At 56.0% G+C, this 25747-nt stretch overlaps 2 protein-coding genes across 3 annotated transcripts; one reads left to right on the top strand and one right to left on the bottom strand.

Moving 5' to 3' along the window:
* Positions 1–339: 339 nt before the first annotated feature.
* C7H15orf39 (chromosome 7 C15orf39 homolog) lies at positions 340–9820 on the top strand. Of its 2 annotated transcripts, none has more exons than XM_042280989.2 (3): positions 340–523; positions 3725–6587; positions 8589–9820. In XM_042280989.2, exons 2-3 carry the CDS (start codon positions 3776–3778, stop codon positions 8951–8953), a joined length of 3177 nt encoding a protein of 1058 aa, XP_042136923.1. In that variant the 5' UTR covers positions 340–523; positions 3725–3775; the 3' UTR covers positions 8954–9820. The 2 variants fall into 2 exon arrangements, with proteins under 2 accessions (XP_042136923.1, XP_042136924.1); XM_042280990.2 differs by having other exon boundaries at positions 3725–6638.
* Positions 9821–12503: 2683 nt separating this feature from the next.
* Positions 12504–21865, bottom strand: LOC102905098 (taste receptor cell protein 1). Its single transcript, XM_016004799.3, is given in 13 exon segments — positions 12504–12721; positions 13602–13684; positions 13888–14033; positions 14128–14186; positions 14279–14403; positions 15573–15712; positions 16014–16078; positions 16428–16558; positions 16721–16872; positions 18075–18136; positions 19665–20504; positions 20506–21047; positions 21823–21865. Coding segments are annotated over 13 exon segments (2445 nt in total). The 3' UTR covers positions 12504–12664.
* Between the last annotated feature and the right edge of the window lie 3882 nt (positions 21866–25747).

Genomic DNA, 25747 nt, shown 5'->3' with positions numbered 1-25747 from the left:
GCCATTTTTATGAGACAACAGCACTTTTACCAACGAGGAACCCGAAGCTTGTGGAGTTTAAGTGGCAGGTCTAAGGTCACATGGCTAGAAAGTGGCAAGGAATGAATGATCTAACGGAATGACTGAAGGAGGGCTTATGACCGCCCTCGGGGCAGACGTTCGAGGAGCTGGGCGAGCGAAGGCGGTGCACAAAGCCAGAGGCCGGGTCGCGGGAAAGTCGTTTCCACTCAGGCCTTCGGCACGGGAGGGCCCAAGGGAGCGCAGGCTCCCAGAGGCACAGCCGGGTTCTGCCCCCACCCAACGGGCCGCCCCGCCCCCGCCCCGCCCCTGGCCCGCCCCGCCCGGGACCACAGACGGCGCCCGGCGGCGGCGCGAACGGCAGCGCAGAGCGTGGCTCTGGGCTAGGTGCCTGCCGCGACTTCCCGCGCAAGGCCGGCCGGACCAGCGACCCGCAGCCTAGGCGGCGCTGGAGGATGCGGCCGTGGCCCCGGGTGGCAGCCGCCAGAAGCTTGGCGCTCTGAAGGTAGGAGCTCGCCTGCCCGGCGGGCGCGGAAACTTGGGCCGAGTTTGCGGGTAGCGCGTGGGCAAGGGGCGGGTGGCCCTGCCCCAGGGCGCCCCTACCGGCCGGCCCCGGGACGGAGCGCAGGGGCCGGGGCCCAGGTGCTGAGGCTTCGGGCGGTCAGGCTGCGGGGCCCGGTCGTGCTGCCGCCTGGACTTTGCCAGGACTTGGATGCTCCCTGGGCCTGGTAGAGCCCCGGAGCCCCAGCAGTGCCCGGGCGTAGGACTGGCGAGGAGTCAGGCGGATCCCTCGGGCCTCTCGCGGGGCCGCGCTCACGCGGATTGCCGGGCGCAGACTCGGGGTGGGGGTGGGGCTTGGGATTGGTGGCGGCGGGCGCAGAGGTGCCGCGGGGCCGTGGACGAGCCCTGTTGGAACAGGACCGCCTGCGGTTTCCTCGCCACCGCTTGACTCACTCTCTGGCTGCAGCCCAGGCTGGCGGGATCGCCCCGAAGGAGGTGGCTGCCCGGGACTCTGCGGCTGGACGGGCCCCCTCCCCTCCACCTCCTGGTCCTCACTGCAGTCTTCGGGCTTCGATCCGTGGGGGCTCCGAGCGCGAACCTCCTGGCTTGCACACGGGTGTCCGAGCCAGGGCGGCGGGGGGCATCTGTGCAGATTCTGGGCATTGCACGTACGTGCAGGAACGGCTTTGCGTGCGTGGTGGCAGGCTGTGTGTCAGCCTGCTGGGGTGCACGTGCGTCGCAGAGCAGCAGAGAGGAGAGGTTTGGGGGACACCCGGAAGCCTGGCGTGTCGGTAGGGCGCCAGTTCCATAGCGAAGCCGGTTGTGGGCCTCAGGCACGATGGTCATGGGCGGGGCCGGTAGAGGGAGATTTAGTGGTGGCGCATCTGGAGACCCCTTCTCTTAAACTGGGAAGTGTGGACTTGCCCCATATTGGGTGTCTGGAGAGCTCAGCCTCAGCTGGCAAAGAGTTTTAGAAGACCGGCGTCTCTTAGAGCTGGAGAATACTGATGCCGGCCTCAACTCGGCTGGGATCGCGCTCTTCCTGAGGCCCCAAGGATGTGACGTGGAAATGGGAATGGACCCACGGAGTTGTTTGTCTGCCCCGAGGGAAAGACAGGATTGTGGTGGGTGCTCGACCCTGCCCTGGGTTCTGGCTGCGGTTAGAGCGCATGTAAGAAGAACTAGTAGAACTTGACATCTCCACAGAAGGATCACCCGTGGACCTACCTTCTCCAAGCGTCCAAGGCCACCTCAAGTGTCCGGGAACAAGGCACCTTCATTTTGGCTGCTGTCTGAGTGGGGGTGGGGCCTCCTCTGGGGGAGCTTTCCATCTTTCCTACTGTCCGGACATAATGTTGCCTCCACACCTTTCAGAGCCTTGGGCTGATTCTTTGGAACCCTCCCTCCTACAAAGACTCCCGAGGGTCCCAGGTGGCTGGTTCTCAGGAAGTCTCTAGGGCAAAGGGCACGGGGTTGGGCTGAGCCCAGGAGAGAAGGGCTCTTGAGACTGGTGGTTAGAGCACGTCCCAAGGAGCATTGGTGGTTAGAGCAGCTCCCAAGGAGCATTGGTGGAGGTGAGACCAGAGCCAGCCCTTAATTAACCCAGAGCTCCCCAAGGATAGAGCGGGCTAGGTACCCTGTGAAGCATCCATCCGAGCCTTGTAGTGGTGCACATCTTTAAATCTCAGCACCAGGGAAGCAGAGGTGGGTGGATCTCTGTTCAAGGACAGTTTGGTCTGCAGAGTGAGTTCCAGGCCAGCTAGAGATAAACAGTGAGGCTTAGAAAGGGGGGGGGGGGAGAATAAAGAAAAAAAAGAAAAACAAAACAAAGGAAAACCAACCATAAAAACATACAGCAGTGTAGGATGGGGCTTTCCCCCAGGACACAGGTCCTTGTCACGAAGGCTTCTGTGTTGCCATCTGCTGGCTGGGAATGGGCCTGGGCCATGCTACCCTTGACCTTTTTTTCTCCCCTTGCTGGTCTAACTCTGAGCCCCAGTCCTTGGCCACTGTCCAGAGAGGAGGAGAAAGCTGGTCCCTGCTTGCTTGGGACAGAAGCTTCTGATGCTTGACCTGTGGCCTACTCGTAGGGACATTGATCCCATTTACCTTTTTCTAAGCCATTGAGAGGATGGAGAGGAGGGTCAGTGATAGCCCTAACAGACAAGCCTCAGATGCTGGAGCCGCCCATAAGTCCTGGATGCCTGTTGTGTTAAGAAAGTGCCTGTGATCACCGTGGACATCCGGTCCTCATCCTTCTTTGGACTTGCCTCTGTGCTGTAGAACCCAGATTTATTAAGGAAAAGTGAGAAAAAAAAGAAGAGTGGGAAAGGTTCAGAGGGAAGAATACCCGTGCATTCTTTTCCCAGCACTTTGTCCATCAGTAAAGTATGGAGGAAGTAGTTGCCAGCTAGGACTCCGGGCCCTTGGGGCCTCCCATCTCCCCAGGCATGCATCCCCACTCTTCCTGGATCATGTGCACAAGGCCTGGAGATTAACACGGACACTCCTCCTCGGAGCCCAGGACCATCCTGTTGGCTCCACAGCACCACCTGCTGGTCAGCATTGACCCTCCTGCTGAGTTACCGGGATACCTCTTGGAAGGGACTGCCCTATCCATCCAAGATTAGTTGTCAGCATTGGTTCTGGTTCTGGGGACCTGGTTTTGAGGTTTTGGTTTTTGGTAAGACAAGCAGATCAATAAAAGTGTTAGAAGAAACCAGAATTTGTAGGCAGTGCAGGGGTTCCCTGTCTTGGCTGTAGGAGTGTTACGAGACCTCTGTGGCATCTTGGAATAAGAACCAGCCCACTTCCTGTGCCATCCCTCTCGTGGAGACTTTGGGATCGATAGGTCTTACCTAGGAGGCAGAGCAGCAGGCCAAGGCAGATGACTTCCCAACACTGCCCAGAACCCCAAAGGAGGGTTCTTGGCCTTCGCATGGGCAGAATGACCCTTACAATGGAGTGTAGACTTGTATGTAAGGCCAGAGTACACATATTTTGTTCAGCGGAGTTCTATACTTTCAAAACTATAACCAGAAATAAAAACATAGAGTCAGAAACCTCTGCATTGTGGCTTCTCCGTTCAGTCCGAGTTGAGTATTGATTGCTAAGGGCCAGAGTCCTGGGGGACAAGTCAGAGAGAGGCCTCTACTGTTTACGGGTAGCCTACGCTCTAACCATCTTTCTCTCTGCTCTCTCCCAGGTCAGCAAGTCAAGTGGCAGAGGTTCAGGAGGGCTTGACACCTCCATAGTAATGGCAGAGAAACGGCCCCTGGGGCCTCTGGGGCCTGTGATGTATGGCAAGCTGCCCCGCCTGGAGCCAGACCCAGGGCCTGGACATGGCCTGCCCCTCTCTGCTGGCAGCCAGGACTCCTGCAGTTACAAGGGTGCATACTTCTCCTACCCCATAGGGGGCGCTTCCAAGGCAGGGTCTGAGCGGTTGGCACCCTGGACCCCGTACTCACCCTTGTACCCCACTGAAGTGGCCGGCTCTCCACTCCGGACTGACAGCCTGCTGACAAACTGCCTGCTCTACCGCCCTCCGACAGAAGGTTCTGAGAAGATGAAGGACTCCAGTGAGCTCCTGCCCTTTGGTGCCCAGGCTCACGCATACCCAGGCCCACCACTGGCAGCGCCCAAGCCTGTCTACCGCAGCCCTTTGTGTTACGGACTCTCCGCTTGCCTAGGGGATGGGGGAGCGAAGAGACCGATGGATGTTGACTGGACCCTGGTGACCGGGCCCCTGTTACCCCCTGCTGAACCACCCTGTTCTCTAGCCCCAGCTCCTGGCAAGGGCCAGCCCCTGGATGGGACGTTCTTGCGTGGGCTACCAACTGGGGGGCCTGGCAAAGACCCCTCCCTGACTTTTTCCCCATGCCAGACAATCCTGGAGAAGTATCGAACCATCCACAGCGCAGGCTTCCTGCCTTCCAAGTACACGGGTCCTTATTCTGGGGAACCCAAGCAAGCAGTATCTGAGGGACCCTCCAATCCTTGGACCCAGCTTGCCCAGCCCCTCGGACCACCTTGCCAGGATGCAGTGCCAGCCCACTACCCGCTGCCCCCACCTCCACAGGCCTTGCCCTGCCCTCCATCTTGCCGTCACCCGGAAAAGCAGGGAAACTACGGCTCTCTGCTCCCACTGCCTCCTCTGGGAGCGCACAAAGGGGCTGCATACCAGCCTGGTGGGCTGGGCAGCCCCTACCTGAGGCAGCAGGCATCCCAGGCCCCTTATCTGCCCCCTGTCGGGATAGACACTTATTCCTACTCTCCTGCACCCCTCCCAGCCCCCTCACCAGGGCTCAAGCTGGAGCCCCCACTTGCTCCAAGGTGCCCACTGGACTTTGTCCCCCAAACTTTGGGATTTCCTTATGCCAGGGATGACCTCTCTCTCTATGGGGCCTCCCCAGGACTTGGGGGAACGCCGCCTTCCCATTCCCAGAGCAGTGTGCACCCTGTGCCACAGCCCAGTGCCTTCCAGCGAACCTGCCAGCCTTTGCCAGCCAGCCAGCCATGCTCTGAGCCCGTGAGACCTGCAGAGAAACCAGCCCCGGAAGCTCAGGAGAAGACCTGGCTACCCAGCTGCAGGAAAGAGCAGCCCCATCCCAGGCCCAGCGAGCGGCCTGGGGTGCCTATTGTCATTCGAGACAGTCCAGTTCCCCGCACTTCACCAGCACTGCACCCCTGTGCCAAGGAGCGCCAGTCTCTTCCTCAGAAAGAAGCCAAGCCTCCTAGCTCTCCACCCATGCCTGTGATTGACAATGTTTTTAGTCTGGCCCCCTACCGTGACTACCTGGATGTGCAGACACCGGAGCCCACGGCTGAGCAGGACTGTGCTCCTGCCGCCAGTAAGAGCCAAGACAAAGATCGCAAGGGGACCCTGCCTGTCCAGGATGGGGCCTCTGGGCCTCACTGCTCTCTTCGTGAGGAAGTGGCCCTGGACTTGAGTGTGAAGAAGTCTATGGCAGAGGCTGTCCCTGTCAAGGTCCCTAGTCCTGAGGTACGTGATAAGTCCACTGAAGCTGTGAACGGGCCAGGTATGGAAAACACAGTGTCAGGCTTGCCAGGCCTGAAAAAGATGGTCACGGAAATATCTGAAGTGGCCACCGAAGCCACACCAAGGACCAACTTCCACAGCTCCGTGGCCTTCATGTTCCGAAAATTCAAGATACTCCGTCCTGCACCCTTACCTGCAGCTCTCGTCCCATCCCCACCTACCCCGGCTCCGGCTCCGGCTCCGGCTCCGGCTCCGGCTCCGGCTCCGGCTCCGGCTCCGGCTCCGGCTCCGGCTCCAGCTCCTGCCCTTGCCCCTGCCCCTGTCCCTGTCCCTGTCCCTGTGCAGCCTGCACCCAACCCCCCATCTGTTCCCGTGGGACTGCAGATTCTCACTCAGCCTTTGCCGGTGGCGTGCTTCAACCTAGCCCTGCCCAGCCCGCCGGCCATAGCCGTGGCCTCCCCGGCCCCAGCCTCTGCTCCCGTTCCATCACCAGCTCCGGCCCCTGCTCCAGCCTCTGCTCCAACCCCAGGCCCTGCTCCAGTCACTGCTCAAGTATCCACCGCGACCTCAGCCGACTCCCTAGAACAGCACTTTACCGGGCTGCACGCATCCCTCTGTGACGCCATCTCAGGCTCTGTGGCTCATTCTCCACCAGAGAAACTTCGGGAGTGGCTTGAGACCACCGGGCCGTGGGGCCAGGCTGCGTGGCAGGACGGCCAGGGTGTGCAGGGGCTCCTGGGCAAGCTGCTGTCCCAGCTCCAGAGGTTTCTGTGCACACAGCAGTGCCCCTTCCCTCATGTGGTGCGAGCTGGTGCCATCTTCGTGCCCATCCATCTGGTGAAGGAGCGTCTCTTTCCTAAGTTGCCACCCGCCTCCGTGGACCACGTGCTGCAGGAGCACCGCGTGGAGCTGCGGCCCACCACTCTGTCAGAGGAGCGTGCGCTGCGCGAACGGGCCCTGCATGGCTGCACCTCCCGCATGCTGAAGCTGCTGGCCCTGCGCCAGCTGCCCGATATCTACCCTGACCTGCTGGGCCTGCAGTGGCATGACTGTGTACGCCGCCAGCTGGGTGAGCATGGGGCAACCCTGTAGCCACTGGAGCTGTGTGAGCGAGTGACAGGTGTGTGCACTGCTTGTATGGACGGTGGGCAAGGGTCGGAATGATTCCAGAAACTTACGCTGGGGCAAGGGGTGGGACTCCAGGGGCTCTAGGGCTTGCCTTGCCTCTTGACATCTGGGCATCAGTGAGATCTATGTGCATGGAAATGTTCTTGGCCCCCTTCTGGGTGGCTCCTCCTCTGTACCTTCTGTGTCTTGTGTAGGCCTCTGGGACTTGGGCCAGCTATCCCTGAATAACGCACTGCATTCTGTCCCTTGGCACCGGGGCCTCCTACTCTATACTCATCCCAATCCACAGGCCTGAGCTTTGCTCTGAGCTTACTTCCACATGCAATCTCTCCCATCCTGGTAAAGCATCCCCGTTCACCTTCATGCACAGGATCTGGCAGGGCCCATGCCCCACATAAGCACATACCTTTGAATATACATTTCCTCTGGTCTGCTGGCACTTGCATACACCCATGTCGCCCTGAACGGAGAATTGTGGTTCTCTTTCCTCCACAGTGATGCATCATCCTGGTTCTTCAGTTGCACTCTCATTTTGAAAGTATCTCACTGTATAACCCAGAGCATCCTCAGACTCATGATGCTCCTCTCTCCCTAGTACCAGATCACGTATGTGCCACATTGCTCAGCTCAGCTGTGGACCTTGCTCCCCCCCCCCCCCCAATTATGTCCTAAAAGACACATGTGCTGCAATGTTGTGTGTTGGTGACACTCCAATTTCTTAGGCCATGACAAGGTGAGGGTGACATGGCCTTTTCTGTGTCAGTAAGCTGATTGCTAGATTCCGAAGTTTTTCCTGCCTGCTGCCACACATTTCTGCCACCCAGCCCCTTACCCAGCTATTTTCCTGATATTCTATTTCCTTAGCTAGCTGGGTACTCTGCCATGGGCCTCCCTGACCCAGGGCAGCCCAGGTCAGGGTGGAGAAGGCCTGAGGCAAAGGACTGCCATGGAACAGGGCCCCTAGCTGGCCCACATTCCTGATTCTTAGCTTGTCTGGGGCCAAGGACCAGGTCCCTTTCCTGGTCTTCCTGCTTGGTAGAACTCTGATCCAGTTAAGGCTCAGCTGCCTGTCACTGGTTAGGTTCGCAGACCCTTGTTCCATATTCCCTCCCTGAGCTCTGGGTGCCCCTAGAGCAGTGGTTCTCATGACCTCTGGGGGTGGGTGCTGTCTAATGACCTATGAGGGCTGCATGTCAGGTTCGCTCCTGTCCGGGCTCCTGTGCCCTCCTGGCAGCCTGAGGAGCCTCCCTCCACCCCAACTGTTTTCCCGGTAGCCCCGGGGATCTGGTGGCGGAAAGGTGACGGCTCTGGGACGGCAGGGCTTTCTCTTCTCATGCTTCCGTTCATTCCGCTAGCCGGTGAGACGCCCAGCCAGCGTTTCCTGACCTACAAGCCTCCTTTTTCCTCATTTCTGCTCCCAGGCAGCCACTTGTGAGCTGCGTCCTCGTCAGGTGGAGCTCTGGTGTCCCTCGGGAAGGAGCGTGTCTTTCCAGCAGGCTCCCGCTGGTCTGGGCAATGGGCGCGTGTGAAGAAGGGCTGCCTGTGACGGTTGTGACACTGGGTGCCATCTGCAGTTTTTAGAACTGGGACCTAGCTTGTATTTGAGGGGTTGTGAGTTAATGTTGCGTATCACCCTTCACCAATAGGCTGTCTCCCTTCCTCCTGCCCAGAATGTCCTAGAGGCTTCTAGTACTCTGTCTGCTCTGGATCACTTCTGGTCCTATATGAGCCCTCCTCTCACACCTATTGGCTAGCCTCTCCAACCTGGGAAAGACCTCCTTCCCACAACCATGGAGAATCTTGGAGACTGGTGGTCTTGTAATCTGTGTGCCTGTCTCCTAGGACTGAAGATGTACCCACCTTGTTTTAGGTGACTTTGAGACCAGGAAGTGGGACCTTAAAGTTTGGATTTTGCGGTCTGACTATTGCTTTCCTTTTGTAGGTGGCTTTGACACTGAGGCCAGAACTTTATCCCCTTCAGAACCCACAGTGACCAGAGATGAACCAGAAAACCACTCCCTGGCTCGTAAGTCACCAGCCCCCAAGGCCAAGAAGCCAGGGAGGAAGCCACCAGCTGGCCCTGAGAAAACAGAGACGCCCACTGGCGAAGGGTCACGGGATCCCTCGCCTAGCTCTGGCACCAGCACCAGCCCACCAGGTCCCACCATGAGGGCACGCTTCCGCAGCCTGTTGGAAACCGCCTGGCTCAATGGGGTGGCACTGCCCACTTGGGGCCACAAGGCCTCAGGACCAGACCGACCCTCGCCTCAGCCCCAGCTCCTGGGCAGCCAGGGCCATCATCTGTAGCATCGGTAGCTAGTGTTGTTGGGACAGTCAACCATCTGTGGACCACTGTGTGCCTGTCCTGACATCCACCTGCCCAGGGCTGGGAGTGGATAGCAGGGCTGGGCCCACCTAACTGGGCAGAGACTTCTGAACTTTGAACATGGGGGACTTTGTTAGAAGGGATTCCTTCCCATGAGAAAAGCTGTGGGCATTGGAGCCAACCCGACCTGGCCTTGAATCCTGGCTGCTGTGTTCCGTGTTGCGTGTCCTGGGCAAACACTTCACCTCTCATGAGCCCTTGTTCACCATTTGTAGAATAAGACAACGCAGCCTACCTCCCAAGGGTTGTAGTGGGGATGATGTCTGACGTACACCTATGATGATTTGGTCTGCTGCTTGCCCAGGACAGGCCTTTGACCTCAGTCAGGCTGTGGGATAACAAGACTGAGGCTGGTAGAACCTTCTTGTCAAGTCTTCATGTGTTTGGGGACCTGGTGACCTTAGGGTGGTGTATTGTACAATGTATATGGCTCATGCACACTTCCTCTGAGTCCACTGCTGGTGCAGGGAGCTGGCCTGGGGCTGGCCTGAAGACCTGAAGTCTGCTCTGGATTTCTATCACTGACCTACCTGGGCTGCATCACACACCCCAGTGAAGTTGTACCAAGCAGCTACAGAGACCCGGCAGGCTGCGTCAGCTCAATTCTGGGAGGCCTCTGAAGATCTGGACTGGGGACTCTGGTATTTCCCAAGGCTCTTGGGGCCACCTCCCTGCTGTGGGCTGAGCTCAGCTGGTGGCTGCCAAGCTGTGCCTCCTGCCTTATTTAAGGGTTTTGTTGAGACTGGGCCCTGGGGGCCAGCTATTAAAGCATTGGGTTGTTTTTAGAACTGGGACCTAGCTTGTATTTGAGGGGTTGTGAGTTAATGTTGTGTATCACACTTCACCAATGGGCCGTTCCCCTTCCTCCTGCCCAGAATGTCCTAGAGGCTTATCTAGTACTCTGCTCTGGATCACTTCTGGTCCTATATGAGCCCTCCTCTCACACCTATTGGCTAGCCTCTCCAACCTGGGAAAGACTTCCTTCCCACAACCGTCGATAACCCTGGAGACTGGTGGTCTTGTAATCTGTGTGCCTGTCTCCTAGGACTGAAGATGTTCCCACTAGAGTCTGGAACTGTCACCTCTGCCTGTGCGTCCTGTCAGCTTAACCCACTGACAGTGTTCCTAGGCCACCCTCAGTACCCTCACCCCGTCCGGTTCCCTGCACATGGCTTTCTTACACCAATGCTCACCATTGCCTGCGCCCAGCCGTGCTAGCCACCTGGACCAGCCTGGCCTTGAGCACCTGGGGTCTGAAGTGGCAGCTGCCGTTTTCCTTGTGCCTGCTGTGCCCAAATGCCTTTTCTCTCACCAGCAACACCACGGGCAAAAGTTCCAGTGATTAGGTCTAAAAATCACAGCAGTCTTTCTGCCCCAGCTTCCTAGTTGTGGATATGTGTGTTGTGACCACACTCAGCTTTGAGTGGTGGTTCAAGAGGTCCACGGTTGAGCCGGGCAGTGGTGGTGCACCCCTTTAATCCCAGCCCTCGGGAGGCAGAGGCAGGCGGATCTCTGTGAGTTCAAAGCCAACCTGGGCTACAGAGTGAGTTCCAGGAAAGGTGCAAAGCTACACAGAGAAACTGTCTCGGAAAAAAAAAGGGTCCACAGTTGAACAGCCACATCTGATGTTGACATTCTTGTTGGCAGGATCCTGAGGTGGATCAGGGCACCACATGGCAAGAGAGCACATGCATGTATGTCTTCTGGGCGGTGTACAGAACTGCCAGTATTGCATCATGGGGCTCCACCTGATGATTTTAATCTTAATCACCTCAAACACCATCTCTAAGCACAATAGCTGGATTAAATTCCCATCCTCTCACCTCACAATGGGGATTAGACTTCAGCATGTGAACCCTGGGGGTGGTCATGTGGAAACTACATCTAGATCCAGCAGCTGGCCTTCGGAGTTGGCGGGAATAGGAACTATGACACTGCAGGAACCACCAGGACAGGGAGGGTGTCAGTCTACCCTGGTTCCTTTGTTAGATGACTGGCCGGCCCTTCAGGATACTGCATTTCTACCCGGGGCCAGAGAGGTGAGTCCTGCCTTTGCATCAGCATCTTCAGGTCCATTACCTGGAACTAGTTTCACACGCCCTTGATTTTTAGTCCATCCACAGTGCCCTTTAAGCCTGTTCGTACATCACTAGCTGCTGGCCCTGTGTGTATGCAGCCTAGGCTGGCTTCAAACGGTTAACTATTCTGCCTCATCCTCCAGTGCTAGGAAGGTAGATGTGAGGTTTAATCAGATTTCTAAGCTGACTTAGGAAGCAGGGACTCAAGAGTACACCACCACCATGTTCCTTCAAGCTAGAGATGGAGAAACCCACGGGGACGGGATTTGCAGCAGGGTCACACGGAGTCAGTGGCTGTGTGAAGACCCAGAGCCAGCTCTGGACTTGTGTGCCTGCGGGACCCTCTGCATCCTGCTCAGGTCCCTAAGGCCTATCCCAGACCTGCCTGAGCAAATCTGCCTCAGGGGGCGTGACTAGACCCACACTCACATTGCCTGACTGGGTGAATACCAGGAGCGGGCTCAGGTCCTTGAGGCTCCAGCATGGGGGAGTTAAAGCCCAAGACAAGAGGCTGAGGGCCCTAGCAGCCAGTTTGGGTGACAAGCAGGGTCTGCAAGGTGAGTGGAGGAACAGTTTTCTCCCAAGTTGTGGTCTCAGGAGAAAAAGGAAGATCAGGTAGTGGTGAAGACTTTGTCTTTGCTAGCTTGCATACACCTTCCCTGGTTTGCTAAGGGGTTGGACTGGAGCACTGTCAGCCCCCCAAAGCAGCTGGGAGCATGGTCTGAGTGCCTCTTTGGTTTCCCCTGCTGGAAATGGGGGGGGGGTGCTGGAAATGGGGGGTGCTTCTAGCCCCAACTGCCATTTCAGCCGAGGTCCACCACCGGGGGCAGCCAGCCAGCAGGCACTGGGTTTTTGCCGGCTCTTGCCTTGCATGCTTTCTGGGCTTCCTCCCTGGCTGCCACCTCCAGACGCTGGCAGTGCAGCCTTGTTGGGGTACCCCTTGCTTATTGAGCAGGAAGGGCTATAGAGCCCTTTCTGGCTGGCCAGGGTGTCTGTGCTGTGCCGAGGATGGCAGGCGGGTGGAGATCCTTGTGTAGCCTGGACACAAATCCTTAGGCGAAGTGATAACCACCATAGGGCTTCAGTGTACATGAGCATCACGGACACTCACTCTGGCTCTAGTCCTGCATGCTCTGTGTCTACACACTGGCTCTTGGTCTCTCACCTGCCTCAGTGTCCCCATTTCATGGGTAGTGTGTGGTGGCAGCCGGACCTGGCAACATTCTGTGGGACCCGACTCCTTTTGCCCCGACTCGCCTGTCCATGCTGCGGGGAGCCTAGGGGCTTGGCCTTACGTGAAGGAAGTCACTGCCCACCTCTTGGTGAGGTGGTGGGAGCTAAGGGAATGGGGAGCCCCAAACAGGGACTGGCTTTGCAACCATGGACGCGAGAGTGAGTGTTTTCCTCAGTTTTATGCAGTGTGGAGGTGAGGCGGGAGCTTGAAGAAAGGAAGTCCCAGGCTTGCCTTTTCCGCTCTGGTGTCCTGCGGCTTTACTCTTCAGGGTTGAGGTGCTATCTGGAAGCCCCAGATGAGGAGAAGTGAGGTGAGGTGACCTAGGAGAGGTATGGGATTTGCTTCTCGGCGAAGTGGGGAGCAGCACCAGGGGCCACCTGTGGGTAGAGAAAAGAGACAAAAGCCAGGAGGCAGAAATACTGTCTGGACACGAAGAAGATGGAGCATGTGATCACTGTAATCCTGCCTCCTGGAAGCTTAGGCAGGAGGATCACTGCAAGTTTGAGGCCAGCTTGGGCTCTGCAGTGAGTTAAAGGCCAGCCTGGGCTACATGGTGAGAAAACTCACTCACATAACTGTTGGCTGGGGCTGCCCTCCCCCATCTACCTGGCCTTGGGTCAAGGTGGAGGGCAGGCAGGAATTGAGTTGGCATCATCTGGGGCCTGGAGTGGTCATTGGCAGCATCCCTACATGGTGGGAGTTAAGACCCCTCTGCACGTCTCCACGCTCTGCCCCAGTTCTCCCCCTGTGGCCAGAGCTCTGCTTCTGTCGCCCTAGCCCATGTCCAGAGCTCCAGTGACTTCTGGGAGGAGTCAGTCCGGCCACTTGTTGGCTTGTGCCCAAGGCGGGATAGATCCCTGTTATGTGGACTGGACTCCCCCCCTCCCCACCCCCCCACCCCCAGTGCTGGGGCAGTAACTGAGGAAAAGGTTAGGCAGATCACGCAGAGATATCTCCTCCACACCGCCCCCCACAAGCCAAGCAGGGTGTTTAGCCTCTGCTTGCTTGGCAGAAGAAGGGCCTCCACACCTGGTGTCTTGCGGCACTGCTGTGGTGGGGTTCGGTCCTCCGGCCTGAACCATGGAGGTGCAGTCATGGGGTCGAACCCAAGCCCCAGGTGGAAAGCATGCCATTCTAGCTGGCATGTGAAGAGAACTCAGGTTCAGGTGGGTAGCAGGCTGCTGACCCTTTGTTTGGGCTAAGGTCTCAAAGCTCAGCCTGTTTCTTAGGAAGAAGCCCTTTCCTGGCCAGACTCACCAGGACAAGGAGAGAAGTGATGAGCTGGAGGTTTGGCGTGAACCCATGGCTGGGGCCTCTGGAGGCTCCAGAACTGGGGATGCCTGGAGCAGAAGAGGAAGGCTGAGTGAGTTTTCCATCCTCCAAGCACTCAGGGACCGCTAGGCAGTCCTGGTGGTTGTTCGCAGGACACTTGGAGCCAGTGTACCCTGGGGGCTCACAGCAATCAGCCATGCAGTGCTGTGTGCCGGAGGGAAGGCAGGGCGGCAGGGGGAGGAAGGACATGAAGAGAGGGAGGGGCACTGACCAAGGGCTGGGAGGAGCATCTCCAACTGGAGACCCTCAGTTTCCTGCAGGAAGCTCAGGGCTTGGTGCATGCAGTCTTGAATGATGGCCTGGGCTGGCGCAGCCCCAAAGAAGGCAGCTTGCACTTTGGCAGTCAGTGGTTCCTGCCTGGGAGGACCATGACAGGCTTCAGGGGGCTGGAGAGATGCAGAGAGACCTTCTCCTCCAGCTGCAGGACCCGCCCCCTGAACTGAAGACTCACTGGAATTCCTCCACCACCACTTGACCAAAGTTCTGCAGAGGCTGGAGGGCGGAGGTTAGCTGAGGTCAGAAGACAATAAAGAGTGTCACCGGGTTGCACAGCTGAGGCCAGCCACACCCCCTTTCTCCATGCCCCCATTGCCTCACGTCACCCATTTTGTCAGCAGACCACGAAGCTCCCGGGACGCAGAACTAGTCTTGTTCTCCAAGGCCTTGGTGAAGGGGTGACCCAGGATCAGGAGCCAAGTCTCATAAAGCGCCAGCTCTGCTTTCTCCCCTAAGGTGATGGGGTGAGGTGGTGATGGCGGCCAGGACTCCTGTCTCCTGAGAGCTCTGGGGTAGGACCACACCGTGGCCAGGGTCGCTTGCACAAACCCACTGCTTCCTTCCATCCAGGGGTCAGCACACTTGGTCTGAGGGCCCGTCTTTGCTGCCTGCTTTTGTTAGACTAATGAGGTCAGGTGGACTTACATTTTTAAGTGGATGAAAAAATGTCAGCAGTGGAAAATGGTGTAGTATGAAAAGAACTTGATACACAATTTCCATGTTTGTGTATGAAATTGTACTGGGACACAGCCAGCTCACCTGCTGTAACATACCTCGGAGGGCTGTCTCTGTGCTCCCTATAAGGGAGGAGCTAGGAGCCACCCAGGGCAAAAGAATATGAACTCTCTAGCCCTTATGTGGTCATCTGTCTAATGGAAGGGTGGTGGCCTGTTCACTCAGACTTCACAGCAGGAGATCTTGCTGGCTACTGCGTCTTTTACAATCCCTAATCTCCCAGGAGGGGCTCCACAATGACTTACGGAAATACGCAGCACAGCCCTACGTGAAGAGGAGTCCCACTGTCTAAGGGGATGATGAGTCCTTTGAGGGTCAATGCTGATGGGGAAGGCACACCCTATGTTAAAAGTCAGCTCTGAGAAAGATAGGGCAGAGACCCAAACCAAAGCCCTGTCTCTGGGAGCTACAGAGCAGAGCCCACCGGATGGTAACAACCTGAGAGACTGCCGAGGGGAGGTGACCGGGACAGCCCTGAAGTGAATCAGCACTTCCTAGCCCGAGGGTCCACCCCAGAACAGCTCCAGGTTGTGGCTTCAGGAGACAGAGACCTTGGATTTCTCCAACATGGATGTACAGGCTTGCTCAGCTCTTCCTTTCAGGGGCCTCTTGGGACAGTCTTCATTCAATCCTGACCTTGGTGATAGAGCTGACCTACTGTTGTCCCCTCTCTTGGGACATTAAGGATTAAGGTGACCCTTGAGAGCTGACTGGTCCATCTTGTATCTCTGAGCCCAAGCTTCCCACAGAGCTCTGGGCCCACTTGCTCACTATGGGCTGGCACATAAGCTTTGCTGTTGAAAGTTCTGCCCCTTCTCAGAGGGGGCAGTGAGGCCTAGAGAGATAGGCTGACCCAGAGCGTATATGGGGCCCAGGATCACTCACCATTGGCCACCATGCTGGATTTCTGGAGGGTGGGGTCTGTTATGCGATGGGCCAGGTAACTGGCCAGGCCTTTGAGGTGGGTGGGGATGGGACTCTTGAACTTGTATTCCATGTAAATGCTCACCCACTCGTTCACGTTGCTAGGGGAGGATGGGAGAGTGCAGTGTCCTTGCCAGTACATGCTTCTAGAAGCAAGTGCTGAGCTCCTGGGTGTACGCCCTATGTTCCTCCCTCCAAGGGCAGAGCTCTACGAGGCAGACTCAAGCCAGCTCAGACAAAGTCCTTATTGGTGGTCTCCAGCCCGCACCTGTCCCTCCCGCCTTTGTGGTAGGGGTGGAGTTGCCCTAGTGATATGCCTCCAAGACAGCAGCCACGTAGGCTGGGTAAGGGGCCATGGCGTGGCTGGAGGACTGGACAGACTGGATGGGATACTCAACCTACCTGAATAGGAGCAGGGGCTGGTCCTGGGGCTTAGCCTTGTAGAATCCTGACACCTCATGGGTGACCTATAGGAAGTCCTAGAGGTCAGGTTGCCTGGGAGCTGCCTGTCCTGAGGCCCAGTATGGGGTGGGGTCAGGCTCTAGATAAGGTAAGGCAGGACCTGAGAGCCTTCTCTAGGGTAGTCTTCTGAGCAGGGGTATCTGGTGACAGCCTGGCCACGGACTTCCCTCAGAGCTTTCTCCTCCTCAGCCAGCTTCCCCTCAGGCAAGGCTGGGTTCCCTCCATACTTGCCTTCCGACAAGCCGCTTTCCCTGGGACCATGGCACCTACCATCACTAAAAGCTGTAGATGCCTATTGACAAGGGAGGCGGGGAGAGCATCCCAGTCCCGGAAGCAGGGGAGGGGACCCCTCACCAGCTGGAGGATCTGCTTCTCCAACAGGATAAAGGGCTGCGAGCCAGGCAGAAGCAGCTGGGGCACGAAGGGCCTCATGAGCGTGAAGCTGATGTTGATGGTTTCCAGGGTGAGGTCTGCCATGTTGTGCCCTGCAGAGCCACATACGCAGTCTGTGATGTTGGAACAGCCACCTTTCCCACCATGGCCTGCTCAGGGCTTGGGCAGACTGAACTGGATCCCTCCCAGGAGCCCAGCCAGCCTCCTCCATGGGTGGGTGAGGAGGCAGGGGTCAGGCGTTGCTCCAGACTCACCATCAGCGGAGAGGCTGCTGTTAGCCAGGGACAGGGACCCAAGCAGCCATCTGGAGGCCTTCACTTTGCGGTACAAAGTCCAGAGGATGTCTAGGGCCGAGGGATCCGGCTGCCCAAACATGAGCGAGGCTTCCACTTCTGTAGAACCAGGCCTGCAGGAGGGACCAGTGGGGGCAAGGTAGGCCTGGCTGGTGCAGAAGGCAGGGTGCTGAAGGAGAGAAGCCTACCCTAGCAGCTAGGAGCTGCAGAGAGGAACCTCCCCCGCACCACTGAATCGGGTCACATGACCCCTGCCGTGTTGGGGCTCCTTGGTAAATGGGGATAAAATCCCCTTCTTAGAGGGCTGTTGTGAGGCCTGAAGGATGCAGGCAGGCGTGCACACGGCACGTGCTCAGGAAAAGTAAGTTCCCTTGGACTCCTCAAGAGCTGGTTCTCACAGGGACGCTGGGAATCTTGTCCAGGGAAAGACTGGGGGAAGGTGTTGTTCAAAGAGGCCACCGCTGACTGGGAGCTCTCAGGAGGTCTAGGGGACCCAGAAAGCCTCAGCTGCAGTTCAAAAAGTAGGAGACTCTGGAGAGAGGGAGGTGACAAGGCTTAGGAATTGCTGAAAGCCTAGAGAAGGATTAATTGCTCATGTCCTGGGGGAGGCAGCTCCTTCAGGCGGCTCTCGGGGAGAGACCTGGAAATAAACAGCCTCAGAATCTAAAAGAACACTTGCCCTTCCTGTGAGCACCTGTGCCGACCCAGGGCTGGGGAGATAAAATGGGCTCAGGAAGTCACAGTTTATTAAAAGGGGGAAAAAAAGTTTTTTCAAGACAGGGTGTCTCGTTGTAGCCCTGGTTGTCCTGGAACTCACTCTAGACCAGGCTGGCCTCGAACTCACAGAGATCCACCTGCCTCTGCCTCCCTAGTGCTGGTATTAAAGGTGTGTGCCACCGCTACCCGGCAAAAGGGAAATTTTTGAAGCAGCTGCGATCATGGCCTGGATTCCCCCCACTGGCAACTCTGGAGGTCGTCTACTTTCCTAGCAGCCCAGAAGGAGAGCGTCCGCCCAAGGATTTACATTTATTTACATATCATTTACATGGCCCTATCCCCAGAATGAGTAGCCTGATGTGCCCTTTGCCTGGCCTCTCACTGTGCTCAGACAGTCCTGATATAACTGTCCAAACCCAACAGCTGGAACGGGGAAAGAGCAGGAAGGCCAGCTGAGGTCATGTAGCACAGCTGGTAGCAGAAACAAATGTGGGCCTCTCATCCACCCATCTGGGCCAAGGTTCCCGGCACTTGGGCAGGGTTGAGCAGCCTGGTCTAGGGCTGCTAAAGGCACAGGTCAGTTGAGAACCACACTCACCGAAACAGCAGGGCACTGACATTCTTGAAGCTGGAGAAGGCCTCCTGGTAGATAAGCTGGAGCTGAGACAGAGGCATGGAGGTCAGCCTGTCCACCCCTGCCTTGTGTCCCTCCATCTGCCCTGGCCTCTAAAGTGGTCTCATCCCTGATCCTGGCCCAGCTGGGCCTTTCCCCGGCAGTTCCCCTCTGGTAGCCTGATGCTTGCGCTTACCTTGTGCTGAGATCCTAACCCAGACCCGTCTGTCCAGGGTCTGCACATGTACAGGCTTTACCTCAGTAGTGCAGTCACCCTGGGCTCTGCATCCCGCCAGCTGCCAGCCTGGGCTGCCACTCCCAGCCTCATTTACCACAGAGTCCTTTGCCAGCCTCTCTGCAACTTGGGTTCCCCCAAACAGTGTTCCCTGTGCCCTGGTGCCTGGGAAGCCCTTCACTGTTGGCTGTGACCATCCTCTCTCCATTCCCATTAAAATGCAGGTGTAATAGTTCGTGCCTTTGGCCCCTGCCCTTAGGAAGCTGAGGCAGGTTCACCGTCAGCCTGAGCTACGTAGTGGGGACCTGATCAGACAAACAACTACAGGCAACAAACAAATGAAAACAAAAAAACCCAGCCAACCAAAAAGACATAAAAACCACAACCAGGCCAGATGTGATAACATTCAGCGTTACAGAACTTTGGAGAGGAATGCCCAAGGACCAATTCAAAACCAGGTTTAGTGACATAAAAGCCCTGTCTCAAAAAAAAGCAAAAAGAAGGCTGGGTGTGGTGACACCTGAGTGTAATCCCAGTGCTTGGGAGGCAGAGGCAGGTGGATTTCTGGGAGTTCCAGGCTAGCCTGGTCTCCATAGTGAGTTAGAGGCCAGCCATGCCGCACAGTGAGACCTTGTCTCAAAACAACAAATAAACTAACTAAAAAAAAAAAAAAAACACAAAAGAGGATCCATGATGTGGTAGAGTGGTTACCCAGCGTGAGCAAGGCACACCACTCAGCAGCTGGTTAGCCTCCTGTGTTCTTTCCCAGTTTGTCGAGATTATAATCTGGTCTCCGTTAGACCCCAGGACTGTAGCTCCTGCAGCATAACATCCCTTTGCTCTTGTTGTTTCCCGAGTTGCACACAGAGATGAACTGTTCAACAAATGGACAGGAAATTGTGCCCTGTATGGCAGGTAAGAAATGGCGTTCCTGTCCAGGATACTGACCATGCTCCTGATTCCAGAATCGAGGCAGGAACTGTGCCTCACTTTGCCAGGGCATCAGGGGTCCTAGTCCTGGATGAGGCTATGTGCTGATAAAAAGCCAGCAGCTGCACTGTGAGAACCTGCTCTATTTCTTGTAGGTGAGGCCTCCCCCACTGTGAGATGTTCCCTCTGTAATGACTTCTAAGAAGTATTTCTGCCTAGTCTCTCCTCCGACTCCTCCCGGGAGCACAGCGTGGTACTCATTAGGTTTTATTGTTTTGTGTGTAGCTGCTCTTAGGAGCCAAGACCTGTATAGTGTGTGTTGTGGCTGTGCCTGGCATACTCAGAAGGAAAGCAGAGCAGGAAAGATTGTCTTCATCCACATCTCTCTACCCAGGGAGCAGGTGCCACACCTGGTAGCAGATAAGCTTCTTCAACAGCCGGCACTCCAGGGCTACCAGGTTCCAGACAGCTGCTGTACAAAGGCATTTGCTGTTGATCCTGAAGGTCACAGAGTGAGTCACATGACTAGGTCCTGGAGTGGAGGAACTCGGGTCCTGCAAAGTCACATCTTGGCCAGGGTGAGGCAGGGCAGAGGACTGGCTAGCATCAGCATCCCTAGATACCTCTGTGAAGCTAGAGCTGTGTGGGACAGAGGGGGGTTTGGAGGAATGTTGGCGGGAGAGGGTGGGCAGGCGGATTGGGGTGGTAGAAACCCATGGCCCAGGGTGGCTGGGTCGTAGGGCCATCAGGGGTACAAGGCTTGAGGTTTTAATGGAAGAGTCTGTAGCTGAGGGTGTAGTCACAGACACAGAGGGTTTAGGAGGGTCCCTGGCTCCTATGGTGGCAGAGGAAACGGGGGCCAGGGTTGAGGATGAAGGCAGGAGCTGTGCCGATGAGGAGGGTGGGGGGGAGGGGGAGGATGGCTGTGAAGGTGATGTTGCTGAGAACAACAGCCGCACAGAAGCACCATTGGCTCCTGGGCCCGTGCCCAAAGCGACAGTGTTTTCAGACGACCCAGAAGCCACTGTAAAGGCTTGGGAGGTCAGGTCCGGCCCTGGTCTCCCCAAGGATGCAGGCAAAAGGGGCTGCGTAGCTTTCACGCATGGAGAGATAGGCGATCCTGAGGAGATCCTTGCAGCCAGTGCCTCAGAGGGGGATGCCTCTGGCCCGGAGTGGCCGTCCCTCCACGCAGTGGGACCGGAGGTGTTCCATAACGGGCATGGAGATCTAGAAAATATGGAGAGAGAAGGAAGCCCTGATTGGATGCCATGTTGGTTTAGGTGTACCAGTTGTCTCCAGTGATGCAGAGGCAGGGACTGTCGAGCGCAACCTGGAGACCTTGCTGAACTTCTGCTTGGATCCACGTGTGGGAGAAGGCTGTGGCGATGACATAGCAATTGTCTCTGGAGTTCCAGAGGCCACGGTTTTCTTTACAGGATCAGCCCCAGATGACACTGGCTGAGAGTCAACAGTCACGTGGGCTGCAGATGTGGTCAGGGCTGAGGGGATTGGTTCAGGGATGACCCTGTGCAAGGGCCTGGGACTTCCTAAGGGGCCAGGCATTGAGGGGGACTCTTGGCCCCCCACTGCCTCTGTAGAAAGGGCTCCTGCCCTCCTCTCCAGGGTCTCCGGTTCCCTCTCAACTGAGATGATGCAGCCAACAGTTTCTGTCAGGATGTCCAGAGGAATGCTGCTGCTTTGCTGAGCAGGTGCGCCAGGGCCTGAAGGAAACTGGTTAAGGTCTTCATGCGTAGAAAGAAGGGTCAGGGTAGAAGCTGAGCCTGCCAGGAAGGCTGCAAAGCAAGACAGGCCTGGTTCTCCAGTGTCTGGTGGGCAGGACTGGCCCCTCTCCTCTCAGATCTCACCCTGCCACATCTTGCTCACTTACATGCCTGAGAGCAACACCTGGACCTGGTTAGGCCCCAAACCACGAAGCTACACACTCAGGCTATCCCCCCTCCCTGACTCTAGCCTGGCTGACACCAGGGGTGCCTTTACCTCCACCTAGAAATAGACATTGTAAGGACAATGGGACATGTCTTCAAGATTTGTCTGTCTGTCTCCTAACAACCTCCTTCTTCCCAAGGAGAAGTCTCCCAGGCCCAAGTGGTTGCCAGGAGTTGAGAGTCTTGCCTACTCAATTCAAACAATGTCTGAGGCCTAGACTAACCTGATGGTGCTGAAAATACTGTGTGCGTCTCCATTGTGGGTGAGACCATGACCTGACCATATTCCCTGCATACAGAGTTCTTCTTAGGGGCTGACTGGGTGATGGAACACATATGTGGGGAATCTCTGAAGGCTCTGGGGTTAATGCCAAACATACCTACAGGTGTATACAGCTCCAAGCAGGTAACTGTGAGTGCTGTCAAGGAGCCTGAGGTCTCCAATCTTTCCCTAGCATCCCTTAGGCTGGTCAAGGCCAGAAAACCATGAAGACAATGAAGGGAAGCCCTGAGGTGGGAGTCATGGAGTTCACTGGGGAGAAGGATTCTACCCTTCCCTACCAAGTAAGCAGGTGATGGGGAGAGGGTACCCAGCCTACCTTTCCCTTCTCTACTCACTTACCGGCCAGGAGAATTCCAGCTGCAGGAAACCACTGCTTGTCCATGCTGCAGGCTCCTGCCAAGGCTTCCAAGGATGCAGCGTCAGGTGACAGACACAATGATGTCCTTTGCAAGTCCCCTTGAGGAAAAGACTCATCAGGTTGGAGTAGAACTCAGTGTAGAGCTCTTGCCTAAAATGCCAGATGCCCTGAGTTCTACCATCACTCAGCTGCCCACTTCTGCCAGTAGCTGTCCAGAGTTAAATGTCCTTGTGGGCATGGAGGAAGCCCGGAGGGAGTGAGGTCCTGAGTGGATGTGTGCTGTTGACATGGGCGTGGCCATGTGAAGGATGCCAATGCCTCAGCTCTAAGGGAAATGGCAACACCTTCCCTAGGCGAGGCTCCCTTGCAGACTGATTCTACCAGAATTTGTTAAACCTGTCTCCTTGTTTAGCGATATCTAATAACCCGACTCCTTGTTTATCTGTGTGTATTAACCCTACCTCTTAATTCGGCTGTAAGCAATGACCCCACCTCCCTGTTCAACTGTGTATAATAGATATGAGCTACCAGGGTACTTTGGTGTTTCTATTAGAGAGCCCAATCCACCCGATCCCAGCTTTTCTGTGCATGTGACCATGTCTGTCATTTCTTTATTCCCTCACCATCCCAGTCGGGTCAGTTCCTGGAGCTGTGGTGGATGAAGAGCATCCTTTCCCGTCTTTAGGTGAGGAGGGGGGGCTAGTGGTGTTCTGGTGTGGGGGGGAGATGTAATGACAGTGATGGTCAGACATGGGTCACGAGGGTGGCAAGGTGCTAACTGCTGTGGGAACTTTGTGAGTGAGTGCGTGAGTGAGTGTGTGAGTGTGTGTGTGTGTGTGTGTGTGTGTCTGTGCCTGTGTGTGTGTGTGTCTGTGTGTGTGTGTCTGTGTGTGTGTGAGTGTGTGTCTGTGTCTCTGTGTGTGAGCTTCTACCCAAAGCCCCTGCCCCAGCTCTGTTCCAGCTTGGTCACTGATTCCAATCCATTAGACAGGGAGGGCCTGGATTATGGCAGATCAGAGAGACAGCCCTGTTCACGCCAGTGGGCCTTCCTAGAGTTCTGATTGGAGCCTTGCACTAGGCATAAGGCTTTGGGCAGAAGGGTCCTTCCAGACCCTTCCTAGCTGCAGTTCTGTGTCTGCCCTGTGTTGGTTAGTTTGCGTTTTTGTTGTTGTTAGTTTTTTTTTTTTTTTAACTTGACACAAGCTAGAGTCATCTAAGAAGGAATCTCAACTGAGAAAATATCTCCATAATATTGGTCTGTAGGCAAGTCTGTGGGGCATTTTCTTGATTAATGATTGATGTGGGTGGTGCCACACCTGGGCAGGTAGTCTTGGGGTGCATTAGAAAGCAGGCTGAGCAAGCTGTGGAGAACAAGCTGGTGCACAGCCTTCCTTCCTCCTTGGCCTCTATGTCAATTCCTGCCTCCATGTTCTTGCCCTGAGTTCAGCTTTTGCTTTGCCTGATGACGGACTGCAGTGCATAAGCCAAATATACCCTTTCCTCCCTAAGTTGCTTTTTGGTCATAGTCTTTCTCACAGCAACAGAAAGCGAAGACATGCCCGCCCACACTGCTGGAGACTGGCCTAAGCAGCCTTGAACTCCTTAGCACCCCTGCTCAGGGATAACCAGGGAGCAGGCTCAGGTCTCCGCCCTCTAACTCTTGCTGGAACAACTAGAGGCTTGCAGGCTTCCCCCTCGGGTCTCCTGGCCTCCCCTGGACCAACCCTGTCCCGGGGGTCAGTACTGTTCTTGGTGCTGTTTCCCAGCCTCGATGTGGAGAAAGTAACTAGAACCCCGAAGGAGGGACTCCTCCATTAACAGTTGAACCTGGGGAGTCCCAGCCAGGACCCTACCAATCTCCAGCTCCTACTTGGGCACACTGCTCCCCACCTGAAGGTATCTGTCTATCTGTCTGCCTGTCAATTTTGCTCAGCCGACGGTTGAAGCAGGACTTTGCCACGGTGCACAGAGGTGCTATCTGTTATAGTCCCGGTCCTTTCTTTTTTCTTTTTGAGACATGGTCTCACTAAGTGGCTCAGGTTGGCCTTGAAATCACTCTACAGCCTAGACAGGTCTTGAATTTGCAAGCTTCCTCCTTCAGTCTCCCTAGTAGTTGGGATCAGATCCCTGTATCAATAGGCACATCTACTAGAAATATTTTCTAAGAGAGGAAAACCATCGCCCATAGCACAATTCTACCCCAGGCTTTCCCACCTAGCCTGCTCTCTTGGCTTCTTTGCCACTTGCCATCTGTAGGCCCGGTACTCTGCTGTACCCCAAGATGCTGCTGCCTCTTCCCTGCCATCCTTGGAGAGCCATTTCACTGCAGGCTGAGAGGCGCTGTGGGAGAGATGCCTCCCAGGGACAGGAGATGGCTTTAGCTTTGACAGTTCCCATCTGCAATCCTGGTTCCACTCTGCCCATTCTTCCCGAAGCTGCCCTTCCCCAGTCCCCATGACCTGTCCCCAAGCCTGTAAACACACCTCTGTGCCTTCGATCTCCTCCCTCACATGTGTCCTCCAGATGCCCAGGTCTGACCCAGGGTACCTGGTGCTGCCAAGAAGCCTCTGCCCTCAAGGAGGAGGATGGAGCTTGGTGTGATCCACCCAATGCTCCACCCCTGTCAGGTGGGCAGGACTACAGCTTTCCCGACAGCCTCAGCTGAGGAAGATCCCATTTCTGATGGCTCTCTTATAAAGAGTGAGGCTTACTCATACTGCAGGGCACTGGGTTCCCATCTGCCCCTCTGGCACCCTCCAGGCCAGCCTGGGTCAAACTGTCGAACTGGAGAAGTTCATTTGTCGAAGCCACAGTGGAAAGAGCCATAGTTGCCTAGAAAGCCAGGCATGTGGTATACACACACTTCAATCCTAGCACTTGGAAGTCAGAGGCAGGGGGATTACCACAAATTTGAGTCAGCCAGCTTAGTCTACATAGTGAGTCCCTGTCTAAAACTGAAATAAGTAAGTAAATGAGACCAAACCAGTCTGGACCTGCAGGCTCAGAAGCCAGTTCTCAGGAGGCTAAGGCAGGAAGATCGTAAATTCAAGGCCTGCCTAGGCAGCTTATCAAGATCTTGTCTCAAAAGTAAAAGGGAGGACTAGGGGTAATACTTCAGGAGTACAGTTCTTACCTAGCATTTACTTTGCAAAGGCTCCGGGTTCAAACCCCAATAGGAAGGGAGTGAGCTCAGGATCCAGCACGGATGAAAGGTGAGAGCTAATAGCCAGAATCAGTTCTCAGTCTGTGACAAGTGTCGGGGCTCACTGTGAACTAGGGGTCGGCAAGCTTAAGCCTGGCAGGGGGTTGCTCTCCCTGCCTACTCTGGTCCCCAGCCACATGCAATGCCACCTACACATGGAGTAAGTTAGATGGAACCTGGCCTCACACCAATGTCACAAAATGTCAACAAAAGAATTAGAAGATTCCCGAAGTGCTAGACTGTACCAAGGTCTAGCCCAGAGTTCAATAACATTTTTCTTGTGGGCCAGTTTTGATCCTCCAGTAAGAACTCTCTTGGCTCTACAGCAGGGTTCTCTTCTCCTCAAAGCTCCATGGTCCTGACAGCCACACTCTAGTCCTGTCACACTCTGGTCCCTATACAGCCAAGTGCTGGGGAGACCTCTTGCCTTGATGACCAAGTCATGGATTCCCACAGGCTGTATCCTACCTGGTACCCTTGGCAGGAGGAGATGCTGTGCACTGTCTTCCTGTGTCCCTGGCTCGAAGACAGAGGGTGCACATACCCGAAGGGTCTTGAGAGATTAGGAGGTATGGTGGAACCTCCTGGGGTTCCGAGACAGGTAGACATTTGCCTAGACACACAGGCAGCTGGACCAGCCGATGCTAGGCTTTGCCTAAACATCTTGCAACAGGAACCTTCCTGGTCGCAGGGATGGGGCACCA

This window comes from Peromyscus maniculatus, chromosome 7 (assembly GCF_049852395.1).
Source record: "Peromyscus maniculatus bairdii isolate BWxNUB_F1_BW_parent chromosome 7, HU_Pman_BW_mat_3.1, whole genome shotgun sequence".
Classification (NCBI taxonomy): Eukaryota; Metazoa; Chordata; class Mammalia; order Rodentia; family Cricetidae; genus Peromyscus; species Peromyscus maniculatus.
The sequence above is the reverse complement of the archived record's forward strand: the minus strand, read 5'-3'. Positions and strand labels throughout refer to the sequence as shown.

What these genes read in the sequence shown, in the direction of transcription:
- C7H15orf39 (XM_042280989.2), top strand. Translation starts at nt 3,776, where the DNA reads ATGGCAGAGAAACGGCCCCTGGGGCCTCTGGGGCCTGTGATGTATGGC. An exon ending in CTGTGTACGCCGCCAGCTGG is followed by an intron (nt 6,588 to 8,588) that starts GTGAGCATGGGG and finishes TTCCTTTTGTAG; the next exon opens with GTGGCTTTGACACTGAGGCC.